This window comes from Cylas formicarius, unplaced genomic scaffold, assembly GCF_029955315.1.
Source record: "Cylas formicarius isolate icCylForm1 unplaced genomic scaffold, icCylForm1.1 PGA_scaffold_3__17_contigs__length_32017465, whole genome shotgun sequence".
Classification (NCBI taxonomy): domain Eukaryota; kingdom Metazoa; phylum Arthropoda; class Insecta; order Coleoptera; family Brentidae; genus Cylas; species Cylas formicarius.
Window position 1 is genome coordinate 22,670,271 of NW_026844326.1, and position 18,405 is coordinate 22,688,675.

Below are 18,405 nucleotides of genomic sequence, written 5' to 3' on the forward strand. Positions count from 1 at the left end.
TGCTTAATGGGTGAAATGCATTTATAACTCAATGAAAAAGGTGGCATTTAGGTGCATGTAGGTTTGGTATTGCATCGAGTGCCCAAAATAAGTTTAATCTTTTTATAATATCCATTTAATATATTGACTAAATGTTGGTATATTACCTAATAACAAGATTATTAAATTCATAATACGATCATCAATTAATCAGTAAGTAGATACATTAGCTTATCAATATCAATTATATAAGGATATCAAAAATCAGGAAATTCTAATCCGATAACAGGATAGATTTCACACCTCGATCCCACCGGCAAACCCCAACATATTTACCAGTTAATTCCTAGGCACATACGCATAACTACATTTTTTTTATTGAAAATTTTAATTGTTATGAGTACTTGTCCCAGCTCGGTTTCTATGGGCGTTAGAAACTTACAGGTTCGATAAATTTATTTACAATCGCGTTACTTAAGTACTTAGATAACTATTCTCGTGCGTGGCGAAATAATTTGATATTTAGCTAAAATTCAGTTTGTAATTAAGTTCTGCTAAAACCGGTTGAATAATTTATCTTATTAGCAGTGCATAGCTGCACAACAAACCAAGTTAGGCAACAGTAAATTAAATTTAATAAAACCTCGAATTAAACGTCGGTTTAAAGGGTGGCTAAACGTTGAATGAGGTTTCTAATTATCGGTCGATATTGACGAGCAACGTAAGGGCTGCGGGCCAAGTACTTTGCTTTAAATAGCTCGGAACATTAACTCTCGCTACTTTTCTTTTATTGTTTTCATATGATCTATAGTAGAGTGTACGGAAATAGCGCCCAAACAGCTTAGGGTCTTTTTAGAGGTGAAAATAACTGGAAAAATGTAGCGCCTCGTCGAGAGGCCCTTAAAGATGGAAAATGAGTTTTCGCAATAATTTTTGCAAACGATGCGGCCTAAAATTTTGAAATTCGGTTTTGCGATAATTGATCCTTTGGGTTTTTGGTTTTCGTGTCAACAAATATTTTTTGTATATTCGCAAATTAATTCATAAATTGCATTTATTTTAGTTCAGTTTATTTTAAGCTTATCCGATATCTTATCCCTTGATTTATTGCGAGCTATTCAGATCGGTTCGTCGGGACATTAGTATATACAGCCCCGTTTATTTTTCCTAGATGAGCTTGGTGAGGTGTTTGGTTTGGATTGTTTGGGTTATTCATTTAACTAATGAGATAAAAAAAGGAGTGATGGCTTTAATTCTAATGAAAATGTGTTAAACGTGCTATTTTCTATGAAGAAAATTAGCCCGAAAGTTACTTAAATTCGACGAGAAACAAAAAAATTATGAAACAAAAATTTCAAAAAATATGAAATATATTATTTTTATGCCCGTCTTGACTTTTTGGGGAATTTATAAAATTAGTATTTATAAATTTCACAACGACAATACTCTGTCACACTTTTTGAAAGGAGGTTTTAAGTGTATTTTTTGTATATTTTTTACTTGGATAGTTTTTTAATTACGACGGAATGCAAAATTTTTTCACATAACCCAAAAATTATTTTTCACAGTCGGTGAAATATGTAAAATTATTTAGAAATCTGGGAAATCTGTAATATCTTATGGTTGTGTGTTGTGTGAAATTCGCCGATTTTGGATGGTGATTGCAGGGCCCGTATACAGAATTTTGACAGCGCGTTCAGCAGATAAAAAAATAAATTAAAAAAAATCAAATAAACTTGCGTCCTAAAATGCTTCATTTTGAAATGTTGGGAAGAAATCGTTTTTTCCTATTTTCTCTCTTCTGGATTTTAGTTTCAAACTAACCAGTTCGATGCACATGCAACCAAAATAAGAAGCCTTAAAAACCGTTCGTCCGAAAAAACTGAAGAAACTGTTTTTGGTTGAGAACTGATTTAAATTTATTAACAAAATTGCGATAAATCAATGGCGTACTGTTCACGAACGCCATTGATTATACAAAAACAAGTTTATCTATGGTATAAAGCTTGAAAGCAATATCTGGAAGATTTAAAAAAAAAATTGTATGTATACGAAGTCACACGTTTCGCAGACTTGATCCCATACATAATTGAGTATTGTAGAGTGGGGAGTAGAAAATTCCATTTTCGTGTGTCAAAGTATATTATTTTGCGGAGACGAAGACTTCTACCGCAAAAGAAACGATCAGTTCGTGGAAATGTTTGTCGAGTCCCGAATAACGGAACGCGATCGCTCGCGTCAATAAATCAGTGGAGGCATACGGCGAATTTCATTAATGCAATTTTATCGTTTCAATAAAACCGTGTAAAGGCGTAAAAGGCTGCCCGTTTTAAAAACTCCATTCGGGAACGCCGGGTCGGGCGCGGCCCTCGACGCCGATGTCATTTATCATACAATTTTGTTTATTTACGAGACAATAACCCTCGCGATATCAATGAAACATAAATAAACTTCGGAATTAGGTGACGCGCTTGCGGTCTCGTTTTGTGAAACGACAATAATTCGCATTGAACGTACCGCCGCACTAACGGGCGGGACGGACAAAATCGTAAAAGAAAAAACGATCGGTAAATCACTGGTGGAACCTGGTGTACTGGTGAAAACTGTTAAATCCCCGAAATTATACTGTATTTTTTAAATTTCACAAATATTTTACCAGTTTACGGATTCTACAATTCTACGATTTTTTGAAAAATACTTTTTAGCTTATGAAAAATAATTTGAAAAACGATTAAGAAAAAATAATATATAAAAATACACTTAAAACGTTTTTTCAGAAAGGAAAAAGTGTTGTCACTATAAATTACATCAAATTTCAAAATGAACACAAACATTAATATTTACCGCACGGGTTTGGGATAAATCGGATATTTTCGGAGATATTTCCCATGTCTTGAATTTTGAAGCTTGTCAATTCTGACAGTCAGTGAATGTATTCGTGTTATTTTGCGAAAACGTACCCAAAAACTAAAGGTCGTAGAAAAAAGTATAGTGTGCAACATGTTTGGTAAACTTTTTAAGTCACTCATTCCGCTTGTGTCAAATAAACTTGTGAGTCAAATGCCGTTGGCCGCACTTGTTGCATAATATACTATTTTAAAAGTTTGTTTCTTTTTTTTTTTTTCTCTTCAGATTTAATTATTTTTTTTTTGTTAATTTAGTTTAACACATTTAGTCATCGAAGATAATTCCTAATTTTCTGTCTATAAAATTGCAATTAAAGCCAAATAGAATAAAAAAGGCAGAAAATATTTTTTATGACCTTATCTTATGCCTTATAATCTTAAAAATGCCAAGTGAGTTTGGTGAAACAAAGGGAGAATGATATCCTGGAAAAAATGTAAATCGTCAGTTGAGTGGAGACTCCAAAAAATGCAAATGAAATATCAAATATCAAATTGTTTATTATTTAAAGAGTAACCAAAACTAACGGCAATTGCTAAAAACTCAAAATTTATGAGTTTACAGAGCTCAATTAAGAATAACCTAAATGCCTAACTACGTGTGTTTAAAATGCCCGTTTCTTTGAAGCAAATTACTTTCTTAAAGGTAAAGAAGGAGAAAAAAAATAAGAAACTTAAATTTTGATGAGAATTAGGGTAATCAATAAAAATGTGCAGATAATTAATTCATTATTAATTAATTAATTAATTTTTTATCGTCAGAAAATTAAGAATAACCGAAATTCCCAACCAGATGTGTTTAAAATGCCTTTTTTTAAAGAAAATTACTAAATTAAAGTTGAAGAAAAGAAAGAAATTAAGAAACTAAATTTTGAAAAAAAGAACGAAAAATATATTTAGGTTCGTTGTATATATCATTTTTAATTATTATTTTTTTAATTATGACTGAATGCAAACATTTTTCAGATAAACTGAAAATTATTTTGCAAAATCGGGGAAATCTGTGGAATCATATTGTTTTGTGAAATTTGGCGTACCGATTTTGGATGGTGATTTGGCCCTCGATAACATCATTCTAATTGTATGTTATAAAATGCCACACGACATTTTTTTTCTCTGACCACAAAAATGTTACTCCCAATTCCCTCGCCATATACAAGACATTCAAAAAGTTCTAGGTTTAACTTCCGAATGGATTCGCGCAGTTGTGCGCAAATTCAAGCTGCAATGTCTAGGAATCGTTTTTTGTCATAACTTTAATAACGTCAGGTTGAATAATATTGTTGCTGATGATTTTACGGGATGTGATTTTGGAAAATATTATGCACTCCCTATTTTTTCTGATAAATTTGAGTAGTATTTAAATGTTCAGTAAAAAGTTGATTAAAGGACCTTTTTTAGTTCAGTCTTTAACAAAAGAGCCTTCGAAATTCGTTGTTCCCGATAATATTCTTAGACTCGTTTGGACAACTTTGGAAGTTGAGAATGTTCACAAAATAAATTAATTTTGGAGGATACCCTGTATCTCGGATAGTCTTATGTGATTTTATTTGATTTGGTATAGTTTTAATGTTATATTCATTGCACGCGTAGTTCTATTGTCTATTGGTTCTATTGTCTATGTTCTGTTGGTTGAATTTTAGAACTGTTTCCGAACACACAACACACAATTTTTTTTTACTGCATACAGAATGTCCACTTTTCTTATGTTCGCTTTTCTGCGTTTTAAATTAATTTTTTTGAACTAACATTATCTATAATCTATACATTAAAACCAACTTGAAAGAAAAATACTTTTTGAATGACTTTTTTAAAGACCGTTTCTTCGGGGGCTTCGATATACGTAATCTGTTAGTAAACAGAAATTCTTCGGTAAGCAAAGGTCGCCTTCGGTCGCCTCCCTCGAAATGAGGTTTGGAATTGCCCTCGGAAGTACGCAAAGCGAAATTCCGTGCCAAATTTGCAGGTGATCGATCGGGAATTGCCTGGATTATTAAGGGATACGAATAAAACTAAATGTTTATGATCCAATAAAAGATTAATCTCGGCGAATTGCTCGTCATTAAGCGGATCGCGATCTTGTACCGCAGCAAAATCTATCGATCCGTGCACGGTCCCTTTAATCTTGATATATTTAGAAAGAAATAGGGTCGCTGCGACGTAGAGACATGACAATAATTATGTTGTTTTGTTGTTTGCGTCTTTCTAATTGAGCTATTTAGAGCCTACCTAAGGTATCGTCTATTCATAGATATAAGAAAGTGACCAATTGCTTTTGAATGGGATTATCCAAGGATGGTCATTAACATACAATGCAACAAGATTGTTACCTAAAGTTTCGGAATTTAAATTCAGGTAAAATTGTGGTCCGTAATAGAAAATAATCTTATACCTACCTGTGTTTAATATTGTTTGGTTTGGTATACTACTTAGTTTAAGTTTATTAGTAATCATTCTTGTTTCGTGTGTAATACAGCGTGCGTTGAATCGTGTGCACTATTCTATTGAGACTAAGGAAGTTATAAACAATGTTTATTTGACTCTCATTGAACGTGGCGCCAGCAAGCAAGCATCTTTAGAAGAAACGGCCACATTGACGAAAATTCCAACATCAACTGTATGGAAAATTGTGAATAATCCGTTTCAGCGAGGAAAAAAAGAAGCGATGCTGACATTTTCTCGAGTGTAGATTAAAGTGATCATGATATAATACGGCGTAAAATTTACCAGTTATACGAGGAACAAAGCGTGCCTAAATTAGATATTTTAATTAGGAGGCTTGAAAAAGATGAAACCGGTGTTAAATGTGGCAGAACTACCTTATGGAAGTATATTCAACACATGGGTTGATGGGTAGATTTAAAAAAATTGACAAAAGGCAAGTTTTAATGGAATCTTTTAGAATTCGGAAATGGCCACTGGAATGTCTAGAAACAATTAGGATTTCCAGAGAACAACAAAGGCTAATTATTTACTTGGATGAAACCTGGTTCGACACTTATGATATCCCGGAAGAGGGTTGGGTTGACTCAACTGATAAGTGTAAAACAAACGCGCCATCAAAAAGAGGTAAAAGAATAATTATTTTGCATGCTGGCTCTAAAGATGGTTGGATTCCAAATGGACTTTCTCCGTCTACGAAAAATATTAAAGATTCTTCTCTGGATTACCATGAAGACACCACCGCTGATTTATTTGAAAGTTGGTTTAAAAACAAACTAGTTCCAAACATTCCTCCTAATAGCGTCATTGTAATGGACAATGCAAGTTATCGCAGTAGACAGTTGACTAAAACCCCTTCCTCATGTGACACAAAAGCAACAATCCAAAACTACATGTATAATAATGACATTTATTTTCACGAAGATTATACCAAAAAGCAATTAATTGGGGTTCTACAAAGCTTGAACCTACAAAAGGAATCCGTCTGTGATAATTATACACAAATCTAGGGCATACAGTTTTAAGGCTTTCACCTTACCACTGTATATTTAATTCCATTGAACATATTTGGCACCAACTGATATCTGCCATTCGTCGTAACAATGTTTTCCCCGTGTTAACTCCAATGTCCTTAAACTTATATAAATATAGACTTTTCAGAAAGTAATTAAGAAATCAAATACAAATAAGAAGTAGTATAGATTATGATTAAACAAATGGTTTTACTTACCTGTTGAAACAGCAATTCTCATTTAAAGTCCTGAGTCTTTATGTATCCGTTTATGCCTTTGAAATTACCTCAACTTAATCTAAGAGCAATAATATATGTCAGATTATTAATATATGAATATGAATGTAATATTACTCCTATAATACTGTCTTCTTCTTCTACAATTTACGTGCCGTTTGGCTTCCTGTACTGTCAAATAGCCTATTAGTAAATGTCTAAGTATCCTTAGCGCATAAAGTCAATGGAAAGAGTCGACCACACCCTTTTGGCGTATTACTTAGAAATTTTCCTACCTCGCGGTAGGTATGTGCAACTCTAATAAAAGTAGATTCGATTTCGATCCGTGGGCAACGTCATCATCAGCTGGGATTGCGAGGTCAGTGCTCTCGATTTTTGCTGATAGTGGTACTTGCTGGCGCTGCACATATTTCCAAGGCCGGTCGTACCTAAACCGTCCGCAAGAGAAACAGTCGGGTTTCTTGCAGATTACGGACGCCATTGCCCGCACCAAAATTTAAGCTTTTAAACTTTGTCATAATCTGTTCCAGTGTTGGGCAAACTTTGATTTTGATTTTTTTTTCAAATTTCATAAGAATATTTATTTCCCGTTTTGTATCAATTACCAAATATTTTAAAGCCGCTATTAGCAATATAGTAAAATTCACACACTTGGAAGAGAAAAAAAATGGCATATGGCAGATCCAAATAAATCCGAGTGTAGAGCGATTTGTAAAACCTGCAAGAAAGAACCATGATGTTTGTGATAATAAGCAGCAAGAAACAAATACAGGTAGGTAAATAATATTTTGTTTTATTATTACTTATTTCATTTTTATTTAACTTTCCGTCTCGCAAAAAGGTATGGTATTCTCAAAATCTTGTTCAAAAAAAAATTAAGGTATTTATTATTTCAAAAATGTAATGTCCTTTTTGTCTTTTCTTATCAAAATTTAAATTCATGCATATTTTATTTATGTTAATGTTTATAATTTTTATATACTTACTTATTTTTATTTTTTACGGTACATAAAAATAGTATTTCGTATTCATATTAATATCATATCTTCGTATAAATTTAACAAAATCGCATAAACCCTTGTTAAAGAAGAATTAGTTTTTGATTTATTAACAATGGTATCAATTTAATAATTATTTTGATTGTTTTTATTTTCTTTTTAGGCGCTCGAATGTCGCGTGACAATTCTGTAGTTCTTACATAGTCCGTCTCGAGTCCCACGACACTCACCACAGATTTGTCAAGCAAAGAAAAAACTCTTAAAATCAGCCTAATTTGAGTAGTTTCGTAACGAGAACATCAACAGCTGAAAAAGAAAAGATTGACAAATAAATAGCAAAGGAGATTTTTTCTACTAATGTCACTTATTAAGACCCGGTTATACGCTGCCATCCAGAAAATCGTTGTCAACAAGCCTTTTAGATGACATCTATGAGGAGGAAAAGGCAAAATGTTTTTCTTCTCTGTCAGCACAATGTGTGAATGTGCAGCATTAACAATTGAAGATGCACTAGCGCTTCTTTACGAAACTATTGAATCATCGGGAAAACTTCATATTTCGCAATATTTAACTGAAGTAGTTTGCTACCTAAGTTCTTCATGTAAATCACAATATGACTGCGAGATAAAATCTTTTGACGGACTCAAAACTTATAACTTATGGCTGTTCTGCACAAATTTTAAATTTACTGGGCAAAGACTTACAAATACTTGACGCCAAAGAACAAGTAGTCCAAATTGTTAAGTATTTTTGGCAATATCCATCTAGCTAGAGCGAAATTCGGTCAAGCAGTAGGCAACGCTTTAGTGCTTCCAAGTGATCTTCGACAATGTTGTAGAATAATCTTTATCAAAAATACAAAAAAAATCAGGATTGATGTAAGCAAGCGCTCACACCATATCATTTTATAGTCTATATGTTAAGAAGAAAGAATCGGACTTTAAAAACAATTAATAAATTATATGGAAATATTGGACTCTTGAAGTAAAGTTGAATGTCCCCAGTTGCTAGTTTAAAAAATATATGTTATTTAATGAAATAATAAAAAAACGTAAATGGAATACAGTGGTGGACATTACAAAGGGATGAGCAAGAAATTGCGAAAGAGCTATCAATAATAAAATAGTTCCTGTGTGCAACTGCTTCATCAGCGTCAGTAGAACGAAATTTCAGAACTCAGATATAAGAAACAGGATGGGTATGGAAAAAGGGGGAAAATTAGTACTTTTGTGCAAACTATACAGTGTATATTATGTTATTTGTCTTATTTTTTTAGAGTTGTGTTTTACTTTTTATTTGTGATAATACTTTTACGTTGTGCTTTTTGTGTTCGTTTCAATTAAAAAAGATTTTAAAAAATTAGAGTTTGATTTAAAGCATGATTTTAATCGTGATTTACATCACTTGATTAAGATGAGCCCAACCCTGATCCGTTCGATGTTGGACGGATTTCATCACCTGTGGTTGAAAGAAAAGCAGCAGGTTGAAAGAAAAGGATTAAGAAAAGAATAGAAAAAACATTCTTAATTGCATATATTCAAGTGGCAACATAATTCTGGAATTTATTTTAAAATTAATTTTAAAGTGAAGCCAAAAAAAAAATTAAAGCATTTTACAGAATTTTTGTTTTTATTTTTTTTCATAAATTTCATAATATTAAGTTTTATTAAGTATAATTTTCCGATGCCGCTTTTTCAATTTGGAATTTATGCCACTGGGTTTCCTTAAATCCCGTTAAGATTTTATTATTCCCAATTGCGAACGAACAGAGTACAAACCTACGCGGCACTGACTGCGGCGTAAAGGATTTTACGATCATTGGCCTAATAATGTCGGGCGTGGTAGTGTTAATTAACAAATAACTTTTGTTTTCAAACTTTAAATTGTAATTTCATTACATTTTAATGACACCTAATAATTTTGCGGTGTTTATTATTTTCGTTGCGCTGGTCGATCCTCATTCACTTTCGATGGCAATTGATTTATAACAGTCTCTTTCGTTGTTCCAGTTGGTGGTAAAGATAGCGGCCAAGGAGGGTATCAAACGTCTTACCGAAGTCGAAAGACCTAAGCTGGAACCCAAAGCGCACATCACCAACCACATTTTAGTACATAATAATAATCATGTAAGTATACAGAAACAACGTCGGCAGAAAAGGCTAAGGTGACGTCACCACTCTCCGCTTCAAAATAACTTTCCTCTCTCCCTCTCTGTGTCGCTCTCTCCCTCTCACTCTCTCTCTCTCATACCTCTTGCTATTTGCACTTTGTAAGGCACGCGAAAGTTAAAACAGGACGAATTATAACGTGGTCTAAGAGAGATAAATATTGTTTTTAACGTCACCATACTGTTTTCTAATGAGTTGAAAAAAATGTCTAGGTATTTTTAAACTTTAATAAAATCAATTATCATTTCTCAGTTTATTCACTCGGAAGTCGTATATTAATATTGGACGATTTATCAGCCCGAAATGTAAACCAGAACGATATTTCGACTTAAATAAATACAATCCGTTAAATTGAATAAATATTTACATATTTAATCGGAGCCGTAATTATTTTCTTTAGCTGTAATTATTGCGCTAACAATAACATAGGCATATATTTGATATAAATTGTGTTAGATTACGCGCCGTAACGGATTGTTTTGTTTGATATTTTTACGTGTGCCGTGATAAGAATCTTTTTTCGTAAATAAATGAGTTTCCGAGTTTATTTTCGTCCCGTCGATGGCACATATTAGGCGTGAAATATATGGTATTGAAAGCCCAAGTTAATTAATAAAGAAGTTTAGCAAAATATGCACGTTTACGTCTTAGTAAGAACGTAAGAATCAAATGTGGGAACAAATTCTTTATTCTTCGCTGTAATTTATCTGCCAAAAATAATTACCCTGTTTGTACCTGCAAGAAAATAAAGACAACGCAAAATATGTTTTTTAGAAAAATTCAAAATTGGCAAAAACTTGCTAATGGACATTGATAATATAGTGAATAATTCCTATACTTTCTTTTATAATGTGGTTTAAAAAAAAAAAAACAAGAAATAACGTAGATTCTGACTAAATTGTTTTACCTACATGTTTGAGGTTAGAATTCGATGTTGCATCGACAGCTGTTGCCGCTTGAGACCTTGCTAGTTCCAATACTGTAACGAAAAAAGAACATACAGTGACTCACAGCTTAAATGATGCAGTCGCTATAACAAAAAGGTAACTGGTCTGAATGTCTCTTTTTTTGTTTGGAAAAAAAAAATTATCGAAATTAAGTTTGTAAAGAGCCTTCTAGAATATGCCTTACTTAGTTAACACTTAATAATTAATTAAATTATATACAATGGTAACGTCACAACATAAATGACGAAATATAACCAAATCAATAAAGAAAAACAACTGCATAATTTGAAATACTCCTAATATGTAGTCTTCTGGGTATTGATTCAACTAATTTTCTAGTATACTCCGGGGAAATTGTGTTCCATACTTCAGTAATTCATTCTTGTTAAGTATTGTGGCACTATTTACTCTGTTTTTTAGTGTCAACCACAAATTTTCAATTACTTTAAGCCTGGTAACTGGGCGGGTGTCTTAATAACATTTGGGTAGTTATAAAACAACCAACTGCGGACCCGAATCATGTGTGGTTTGGATCATTGTCATGATAGAACCGATAATTGTTACCCATATTGGGCATTGGCAACCAGATGCTGTCTTAATATATCCAAATATACATATTGGTTCATATTTCCTTCAATGAAATGCATATTTAGTCCTGCAAATGACATACAGCCCCACATCACTCCACATGCGTCGCGCTTTACCTTATCTTTTAAATTTTTCAATTTGAATTCTTCCTTAGGCTATCTCCATATTGATATTTTTCCATTCGATCCAAATAAGAAGGTTATCTTGGTCTCATCGGCAAATATTACTGAATTCCAGAAGTTAAAATCTTTATCAATATGCTCTCTAGCGAATGCCAATCTCACGCGTCTATTTCTTCCGCTAATGAAAGGCTTATTTCTAGCAGTTCGACCGTGTAAGTTATTTTTTCGCAGGATTCGTCGAATTGTTTCGGGGAACGCATATTTAAGACAAAAAGACTAACTTAATTTCAATAAGTTGTTTTTTTTTTTTGGACGTGAATTAAACCAAAATTTTAATAGATTTATCTGGCAAATATAAGAGAAAACTTGGGACTGTTCATATTAAAAACCATAACAAGAACCATGACGGAGTTACAGTTTGAGACTTAACGAGGATGCTTATTTATTTATTTGCGCATGAGCAGAACAGTTTACATATATGAAGAGATATTAAAACAACTGTCGCCATCTATTAGTGAAACATTAAAATATACGATTCAATTAAAAAAATCGCCTTTTTTATTGACATGGCAGTTTAAAGCAGTTTTTTTGTCTCCCTTGTAGAATTTGTTTTTGATAAGTAAGGGCATTTTTCTGCCGGGTTACCGCAGAGGCCCACGGTTGAACTTCCAAAATGCGTCTGTGGTTAATTTTTGCGTAGTCCGTAATTTTAAACAAACTGCTATCTAACCGTGTCACCGTTTTGCAATAGAAACCGGTCATGGGTTGTCTAATTTCTATCGCAATAGAGAGTCGCCTATATTATTCGCAGCTTCGAGTTCGTTAATTTGTTGTCAGTTTTGTCCGAGCCGTCGGGGTTTAATTATTATTCTCTACGTAATTTGCGGCCACTCCGTTTTCCTCGGATTTAACGCAGATAAACTGGGCCACCCGTGCGTTTCATCCCACTTTGCCGCTGATTTCCGTGTGCGTTTCCAGACATTAGCGTTTAGCTCTAAAGCTTTAACGTATTAAACGGGATTTAGCATGGCGGAGATGGTGCACCGATGTTCGTTCTGTGTGCATTCCAATTCGAATTAGGATTTAGTGTTTTTCCTTTGGTATCTTTCCTTCTAAGAATTTTAAGGAATAATGCAAAGTTGATTTGTTTAAACGAAGCAGTTAACCTTGTTTTGGTCTTTCCAAAATACGAAGGTGGGCTGATAACTCCCAGACCTGACATAGAGATTGCTCCACTCACTGAAACCCTGCTCGCCAGGATATTCACTGGTTAGATAGATTTCTGAATATCAAAAGGTCACATTAGCAATACTCTAAATAATACTTTTTACAAATTTTCCGGATTCCTCCTGCGTCGGTTTTTGCTTAGTCGAAATTGCTGACGTTTCGCTCTTAAATTTTTCAATTTTAATTCTTCCTTAGGCTGTCTCCATACTGATATGTTTCCATCGGATCCAAATAAGTTTATCTTGGTCTCATCGGCAAATATTACTGAATTCCAGAAGTTCGAATCTATATCGATATGCTCTGGTTTCAGTTTCAATCAAGCCCTGACGAAGCCAACGGGATGATTGGCGAAACGTCAGCAATTTCGACTAAGCAAAAACCGACGCAGGAGGAATCCAGAAATTTTGTAAAAAGCATTACAGTAGCCTGTGGAAGTTTCTTTGAAAAACTTTAAATAATACTTTGCTAGTCTTTTGCTAGTTTAGAAGTCCAGCGCAAGATGGGTGCCTCGCTACTATCCAAAACTCTGAACAAAAGTTCAGAAGGAAAACTGTTGGATTAGGCAGTCTAAATGAAATCCTGTTGAATTTTTATGTCGATTTATTAGTATGGATGAAACATGGATTCACCACTCCACCTCTGAAAATAAAAAAGTCAAAATAAGTGGACACAATGAGACAAAAATCGGCTCCTTACTTATCTTCGTTGTCAGGCCAAGGACTTATAAACCTGCCCTCGTAATTTGAAAAAAAAAAGATTTAAAGAAAAAGCGTCGGGGGCTGTATTCTCACAACTATTCCAATGCTGTTTGCTATAGGACCATGAGCATCCAATATTATTTTATTTGACCCTCTATGACATCTTTGAGTCATTTAACGAGGATTTAAAAGAAAAGCGAATACCTTACGAAACAAGAGAAAAAAAGTAGGATTGTCATATTATTTATTATTATTATTGAAGAAAAGAATTGTAGGGAATGTGTGAATGAATTTTCAAAATAAATATAGGCAACTATGTTTTAATTAGTGAATGAAGAAAATATTTTGAAACAATGCTTTCTCTATGGCGATAAAAAAGTACGATCCCAACCTTAAACCTTAAAAAAGTTCATATAAGAGAATGTCGCTTTAAGGCAGTAAGGACAAATCGTAGTCTCAATTAGGTTAAAGTTATCAAACCCAGTGGCGTCCCGAAAGACCCTCTGAAGACTATTTTTTACATTTTTTGGGTAGCATATCGTTGTTTCATGTTTTCTTTTATGAAGAAGTGAGTTCCAGAATATAAGCTGTTTCTAATCGGTTTTTATTTTCCACATCTACCGTTTTTTGGGTTGGATTGAGTTACATTTTCCAAATTTTCAAAAAATCCATATCACTTTTAAATATACGCGCTATTACGTCGCTATTACGCCCCTTTATCGTATCGCATAGTTGCCGGCAAATAAATCGATATTGTTGACCAAAAACTCCGAACATTAAAATTTAAAATGTATTATTAACGACGGCCTTGCTTCCGAAGACCGCACCCGCTTGATTTATATTCGATTTTATAGTTATTTAATATTTAAGTTTGACTCTAACCCAATTGGACTGTTATTTAACGATATAGTTAGTTATTAATTTTAATGGGTCATTTATTTTTTTCCAAATGCCGTGACGAAACAATTAAAGTATTTATTCTATAGTACAGGGTACAATATTTTCGCTTCGATGGTCAAAAATGTTCTACATAAAAATTATTATTGCAATTTCGTTTCGTGAATTACATTGTCCGTTTTTGTTTAGGGGTTGACTTTAACTCAGGACCCGGCCACTAGCGACGATAGTGGACGGGCATCGGAACGACTGACTGGTTCATCAGTGGCGCCTCGTGACGCTGATAGTTCCAGGGACCGCCTGAGCGACGTAAGTAGAAGTCTATTTTTGAATTCCTTGCTTCTCTTAAGGCTAATTAAAAAAAAATACATTGAGATATTTATTTTTTATTTGGTATTATTATTTTTTTTGTTGGTTTGAAATTGATCTTCAAAAATGCACCGCCCTGCAAAATTAACGCACCACTACTCTATTTCGAAAAATATTTTTTATTTCATAATACTCGTCAATTATGTTGATGTCTTAGTTAAGTACATTCGTATTCTAGCCTAATAAAGGTATTAACAGAAGATGAAATTCCAAAGGAAGATGAAAAAAAGGAAATTCAAAAAATGAAAAAACTATTAACTCTAGTTAAAAATAATTAATGTCGGGTATTTGCTACTCTGTTTTGAATAACAGCACGACAGCGATTATTCATGCTTATCTAGTTTTGAACCAAATTTGGACGATATCTCCAGGGAGTCCATTGGAAGTTGGAACAGTTAGGAAGTTCTGTAGATCATTTCCCAAACATTCTCAATTGGTTTAAGATCAGGACCGGTTGCTGACCAATCCATAGTTTCAATAAGAAAATTTTGTACAATCTGAGCAACATGCGATCGAGCATTATCTTGCCGAAACAAAAACTTCTCAACAATGTAATGGTCAAATGGCATCACATGTTAATAACCACCATGCGTGTACGAGTTGCAAAAGATATTGCTCCCAAGAACATAACTGACCTTACACCAAATAATCTTGTGTTTTGGAATTCTTATACGTCTCTCTCAGTTGTAGACAGAAAAGCTGAACAAAGAACTCTTCAGAACTTCCCAGTCTTCATCAAACCAATCGATATGTTCTCTAGCAAAATTTAACCTTGCTCTACAAAGCTCTGATTTCTTGGTCTCAGATTAGATTCAGCTAGGGGTCAACGAACAGTAACAGTTGAAATTCTGAGCCTGTGCTTCCTGTAGCTGTGTCTGCAGCAATCTTTTGTCACACACCGTTGTCTTAAAGCAGAGACTCTGACTTCGAAAGCTCCGTCCCTTTTCCATACAGAATGACTGCCGGTACACACTTTTCGACGGTCAAATTTCCAGATTGGCGTTCCATAATACACCGTAATTTTAGCAATAGAGCTTACGAAAAACGAGGTATGTTATTTATGTGAATTCCAACAAAATTAAAATAGGATAAACTGTATTAATTTGAAATGTATGTACTATGGTAGTTTGCAACAAAAATAAATATTTTCATTTTTACATGAATTTTCAAAGATAATTCAAAATAAATTAGTGGTGCGTTAATTTCGCTGCGTTACGTTATCGTATATTATAAAAATCTACCGGACAGCCCTAAAACTGCAAAGGGAATCCTAGATCGTATAGTTAGGAGAGAGCACCTATTTTAAAAAGCAGAAAATATATAATTGAAATTAGTAGTAGTTGTAATGCAATTAATAAGAGTTTAACCGTCGACCAAAACTGGTATACCATGACCAGAAATATTGTGTTTTTACAACCGACTCCCTGATTAACTTTGCCTACTGCTTATTACTCCAAAACCGCAGCCCCATATAGAACAACCATTCCAGGACCGTCCTAGGAATTTGTCTACCTACACTAACAAGCGGAATATAAATATGTTTTCAATTCTTTTTCGCCGAGCAATTATTGAAATATGTACATAAAAGAATGGTACAAAGTATCTATTTATTTCTTTCTATTTCATTATATTTCTACGTAGTATCATTATTAATATACAAAGTAGTAAATATAATAATGATAATGATAAAGTATCAGTCACTTAAAAAATTAACACTATCGCTACTGTCACCTAGTTCAATGATCAACTCCGCCACCAATCGCTGTAGCTACCTCTTGCCGAATTATATTTATGGTACTATTATTTAATTTTAGTGTTATTTCTTTTCATATGCGCTTTCAACTCGGACCAAATCATCTCAATCGGGTTAAATATACAATGATACGGGGGTAATCTCAAGATTTCTTGTCCGTTTTGTTGTGCTAACGAATCGCGAATAAAATCTATAGTCTTAAAAAAAGATTGTTGTTTACAAGTCAAAGAACCATGTAGAAGAGACAAAAATACAAGAAGAAGAATGTTGTTAAGCGACAGGCACACAAGATAAAAATGATCATTTTTAAACTTACCTGTAAAATAAATAGAGTACAGGTAAAGTCTGTTCATAGATATAAGAAAGTGACTAACTGATGCGAATTAAGGAAAGACCCGGGCAAGCTGTAAGAATGAAATATGGCCTGACAAGTCCGTACTTTGCTTAGAAGTTAATTATTTGGGGTTTGTTAGGAAAGACACTAAACAATATTTATTTATTTATGTATTTATGTTTAAATCTAAAATCAAATTACAAATTATTTTTATTAAATTACTTAAAATTGTTCACATAATATGTCAGTATCACTATCGCTATCATCGCCTGTTCTAATTATTATTTGTTCTATATTATTTACAATATGGATATATGATTGTTGTGCTTTTTCTATATGTTTAGCAGAATTTGCCCAACTTTGTGGACGGATATTAAAAACTTCGGTTTCTATAAGTTTGAGGACATTGGAATTAACACGGGGAAAAACATTGTTACGACGAATGGCAGATTTCAGTTGGTGCCAAACATGTTCAATGGGATTAAATATACAGTGGTAAGGTGGAAGCCTTAAAACTGTGTGCCCTAGATTTTGTGCATAATTATCACTTTTGGAGGTTCAAGCTTTGTAGAACCTCAATTAATTGCTTTTTGGTATAATCTTCGTGAAAATAAATGTCGTTATTATACATGTAGTTTTGGATTGTTGCTTTTGTGTCACATGAGGAAGGGGTTTTAGTCAACTGTCTACTGTGATAACTTGCATTGTCCATTACAATGACGCTATTAGGAGGAATGTTTGGAACTAGTTTGTTTTTAAACCAACTTTCAAATAAATCAGCCGTGGTGTCTTCATGGTAATCCAGAGAAGAATCTTTAATGTTTTTCGCAGACAGAGAAAGTCCATTTGAATTCCAACCATCTTTAGAGCCAACATGCAAAATAGTTATTCTTTTATCTCTTTTTGATCGCGCGTTTGTTTTAGATTTATCAATTGAGTCAACCCAACCCTTTTCCGGGGTATCATAAGTGTCGAACCAGGTTTCATACAAGTAAATAATTGGCCTTTGTTGTTTTCTGTAAATCCTAATTTTTTGTAGATATTCCAGTCGCCATTTCCTAATTCTAAAAGATTCCATTATAACTTGCCTTTTGTCAATTTTTTTAAATCTAAAACCCATGTGTTGAATACACTTCCATAAGGTAGTTCTGCCACATTTAACACCGGTTTCATCTTTGTTCCTTGTATAACTGGTAAATTTTATAAATTTTACTCCGTATTATATTTTGATCACTTTCATCTACACTCGAAAAAATGTCAGCATCGCTTCTTTTTTTCCTCACGGAAATCGAATTATTCACAATTTTCCATGTTGGAATTGTCGTCAATGTGGCCGTTTCTTCTAAAGATGCTTGCTTGCTGGCACCACGTTCAATGAGAATCAAATCAACATTGTTTATAACTTCCTTAGTCTCAATAGAATAGTGTTCTCTACATTTGGGCGGGAGTATCTCCTGAGATACACTAGACGCGCATATATTTTGCATAATTCGCACACGATTCAACACACGCTGTATTACACACGAAATAAAAATGATTACTAATAAACTTAAACTAAGTAGTATACCAAACCAAAGAATATTAAACCAGGTAGGTATAAAATTATTTTCTATTACGGACCACAATTTTACCTGCATTTAAATTCTTGTTGCATTGATAATCCCATTCAAAAGCAATTGGTCACTTTCTTATATCTATGAACAGACCATACATAAATACGTGCTTACTCAC

The 18,405-nt window shown here is 33.5% G+C and overlaps 1 protein-coding gene across 6 annotated transcripts in view; it reads left to right on the forward strand.

Annotated features, from left to right (window-relative positions):
• LOC132700117 (autism susceptibility gene 2 protein homolog) overlaps positions 1–18,405 on the forward strand; it is a 117,724-nt gene that overhangs the window by 866 nt on the left and 98,453 nt on the right. For all 6 annotated transcript variants that reach the window (XM_060667239.1, XM_060667242.1, XM_060667240.1 and 3 more), the window contains exons 2-3: positions 9,581–9,697; positions 14,408–14,527. In XM_060667239.1, coding sequence (XP_060523222.1) covers positions 9,581–9,697; positions 14,408–14,527 — 237 coding nt within the window. The remainder of the gene's footprint in view (positions 1–9,580; positions 9,698–14,407; positions 14,528–18,405) is intronic.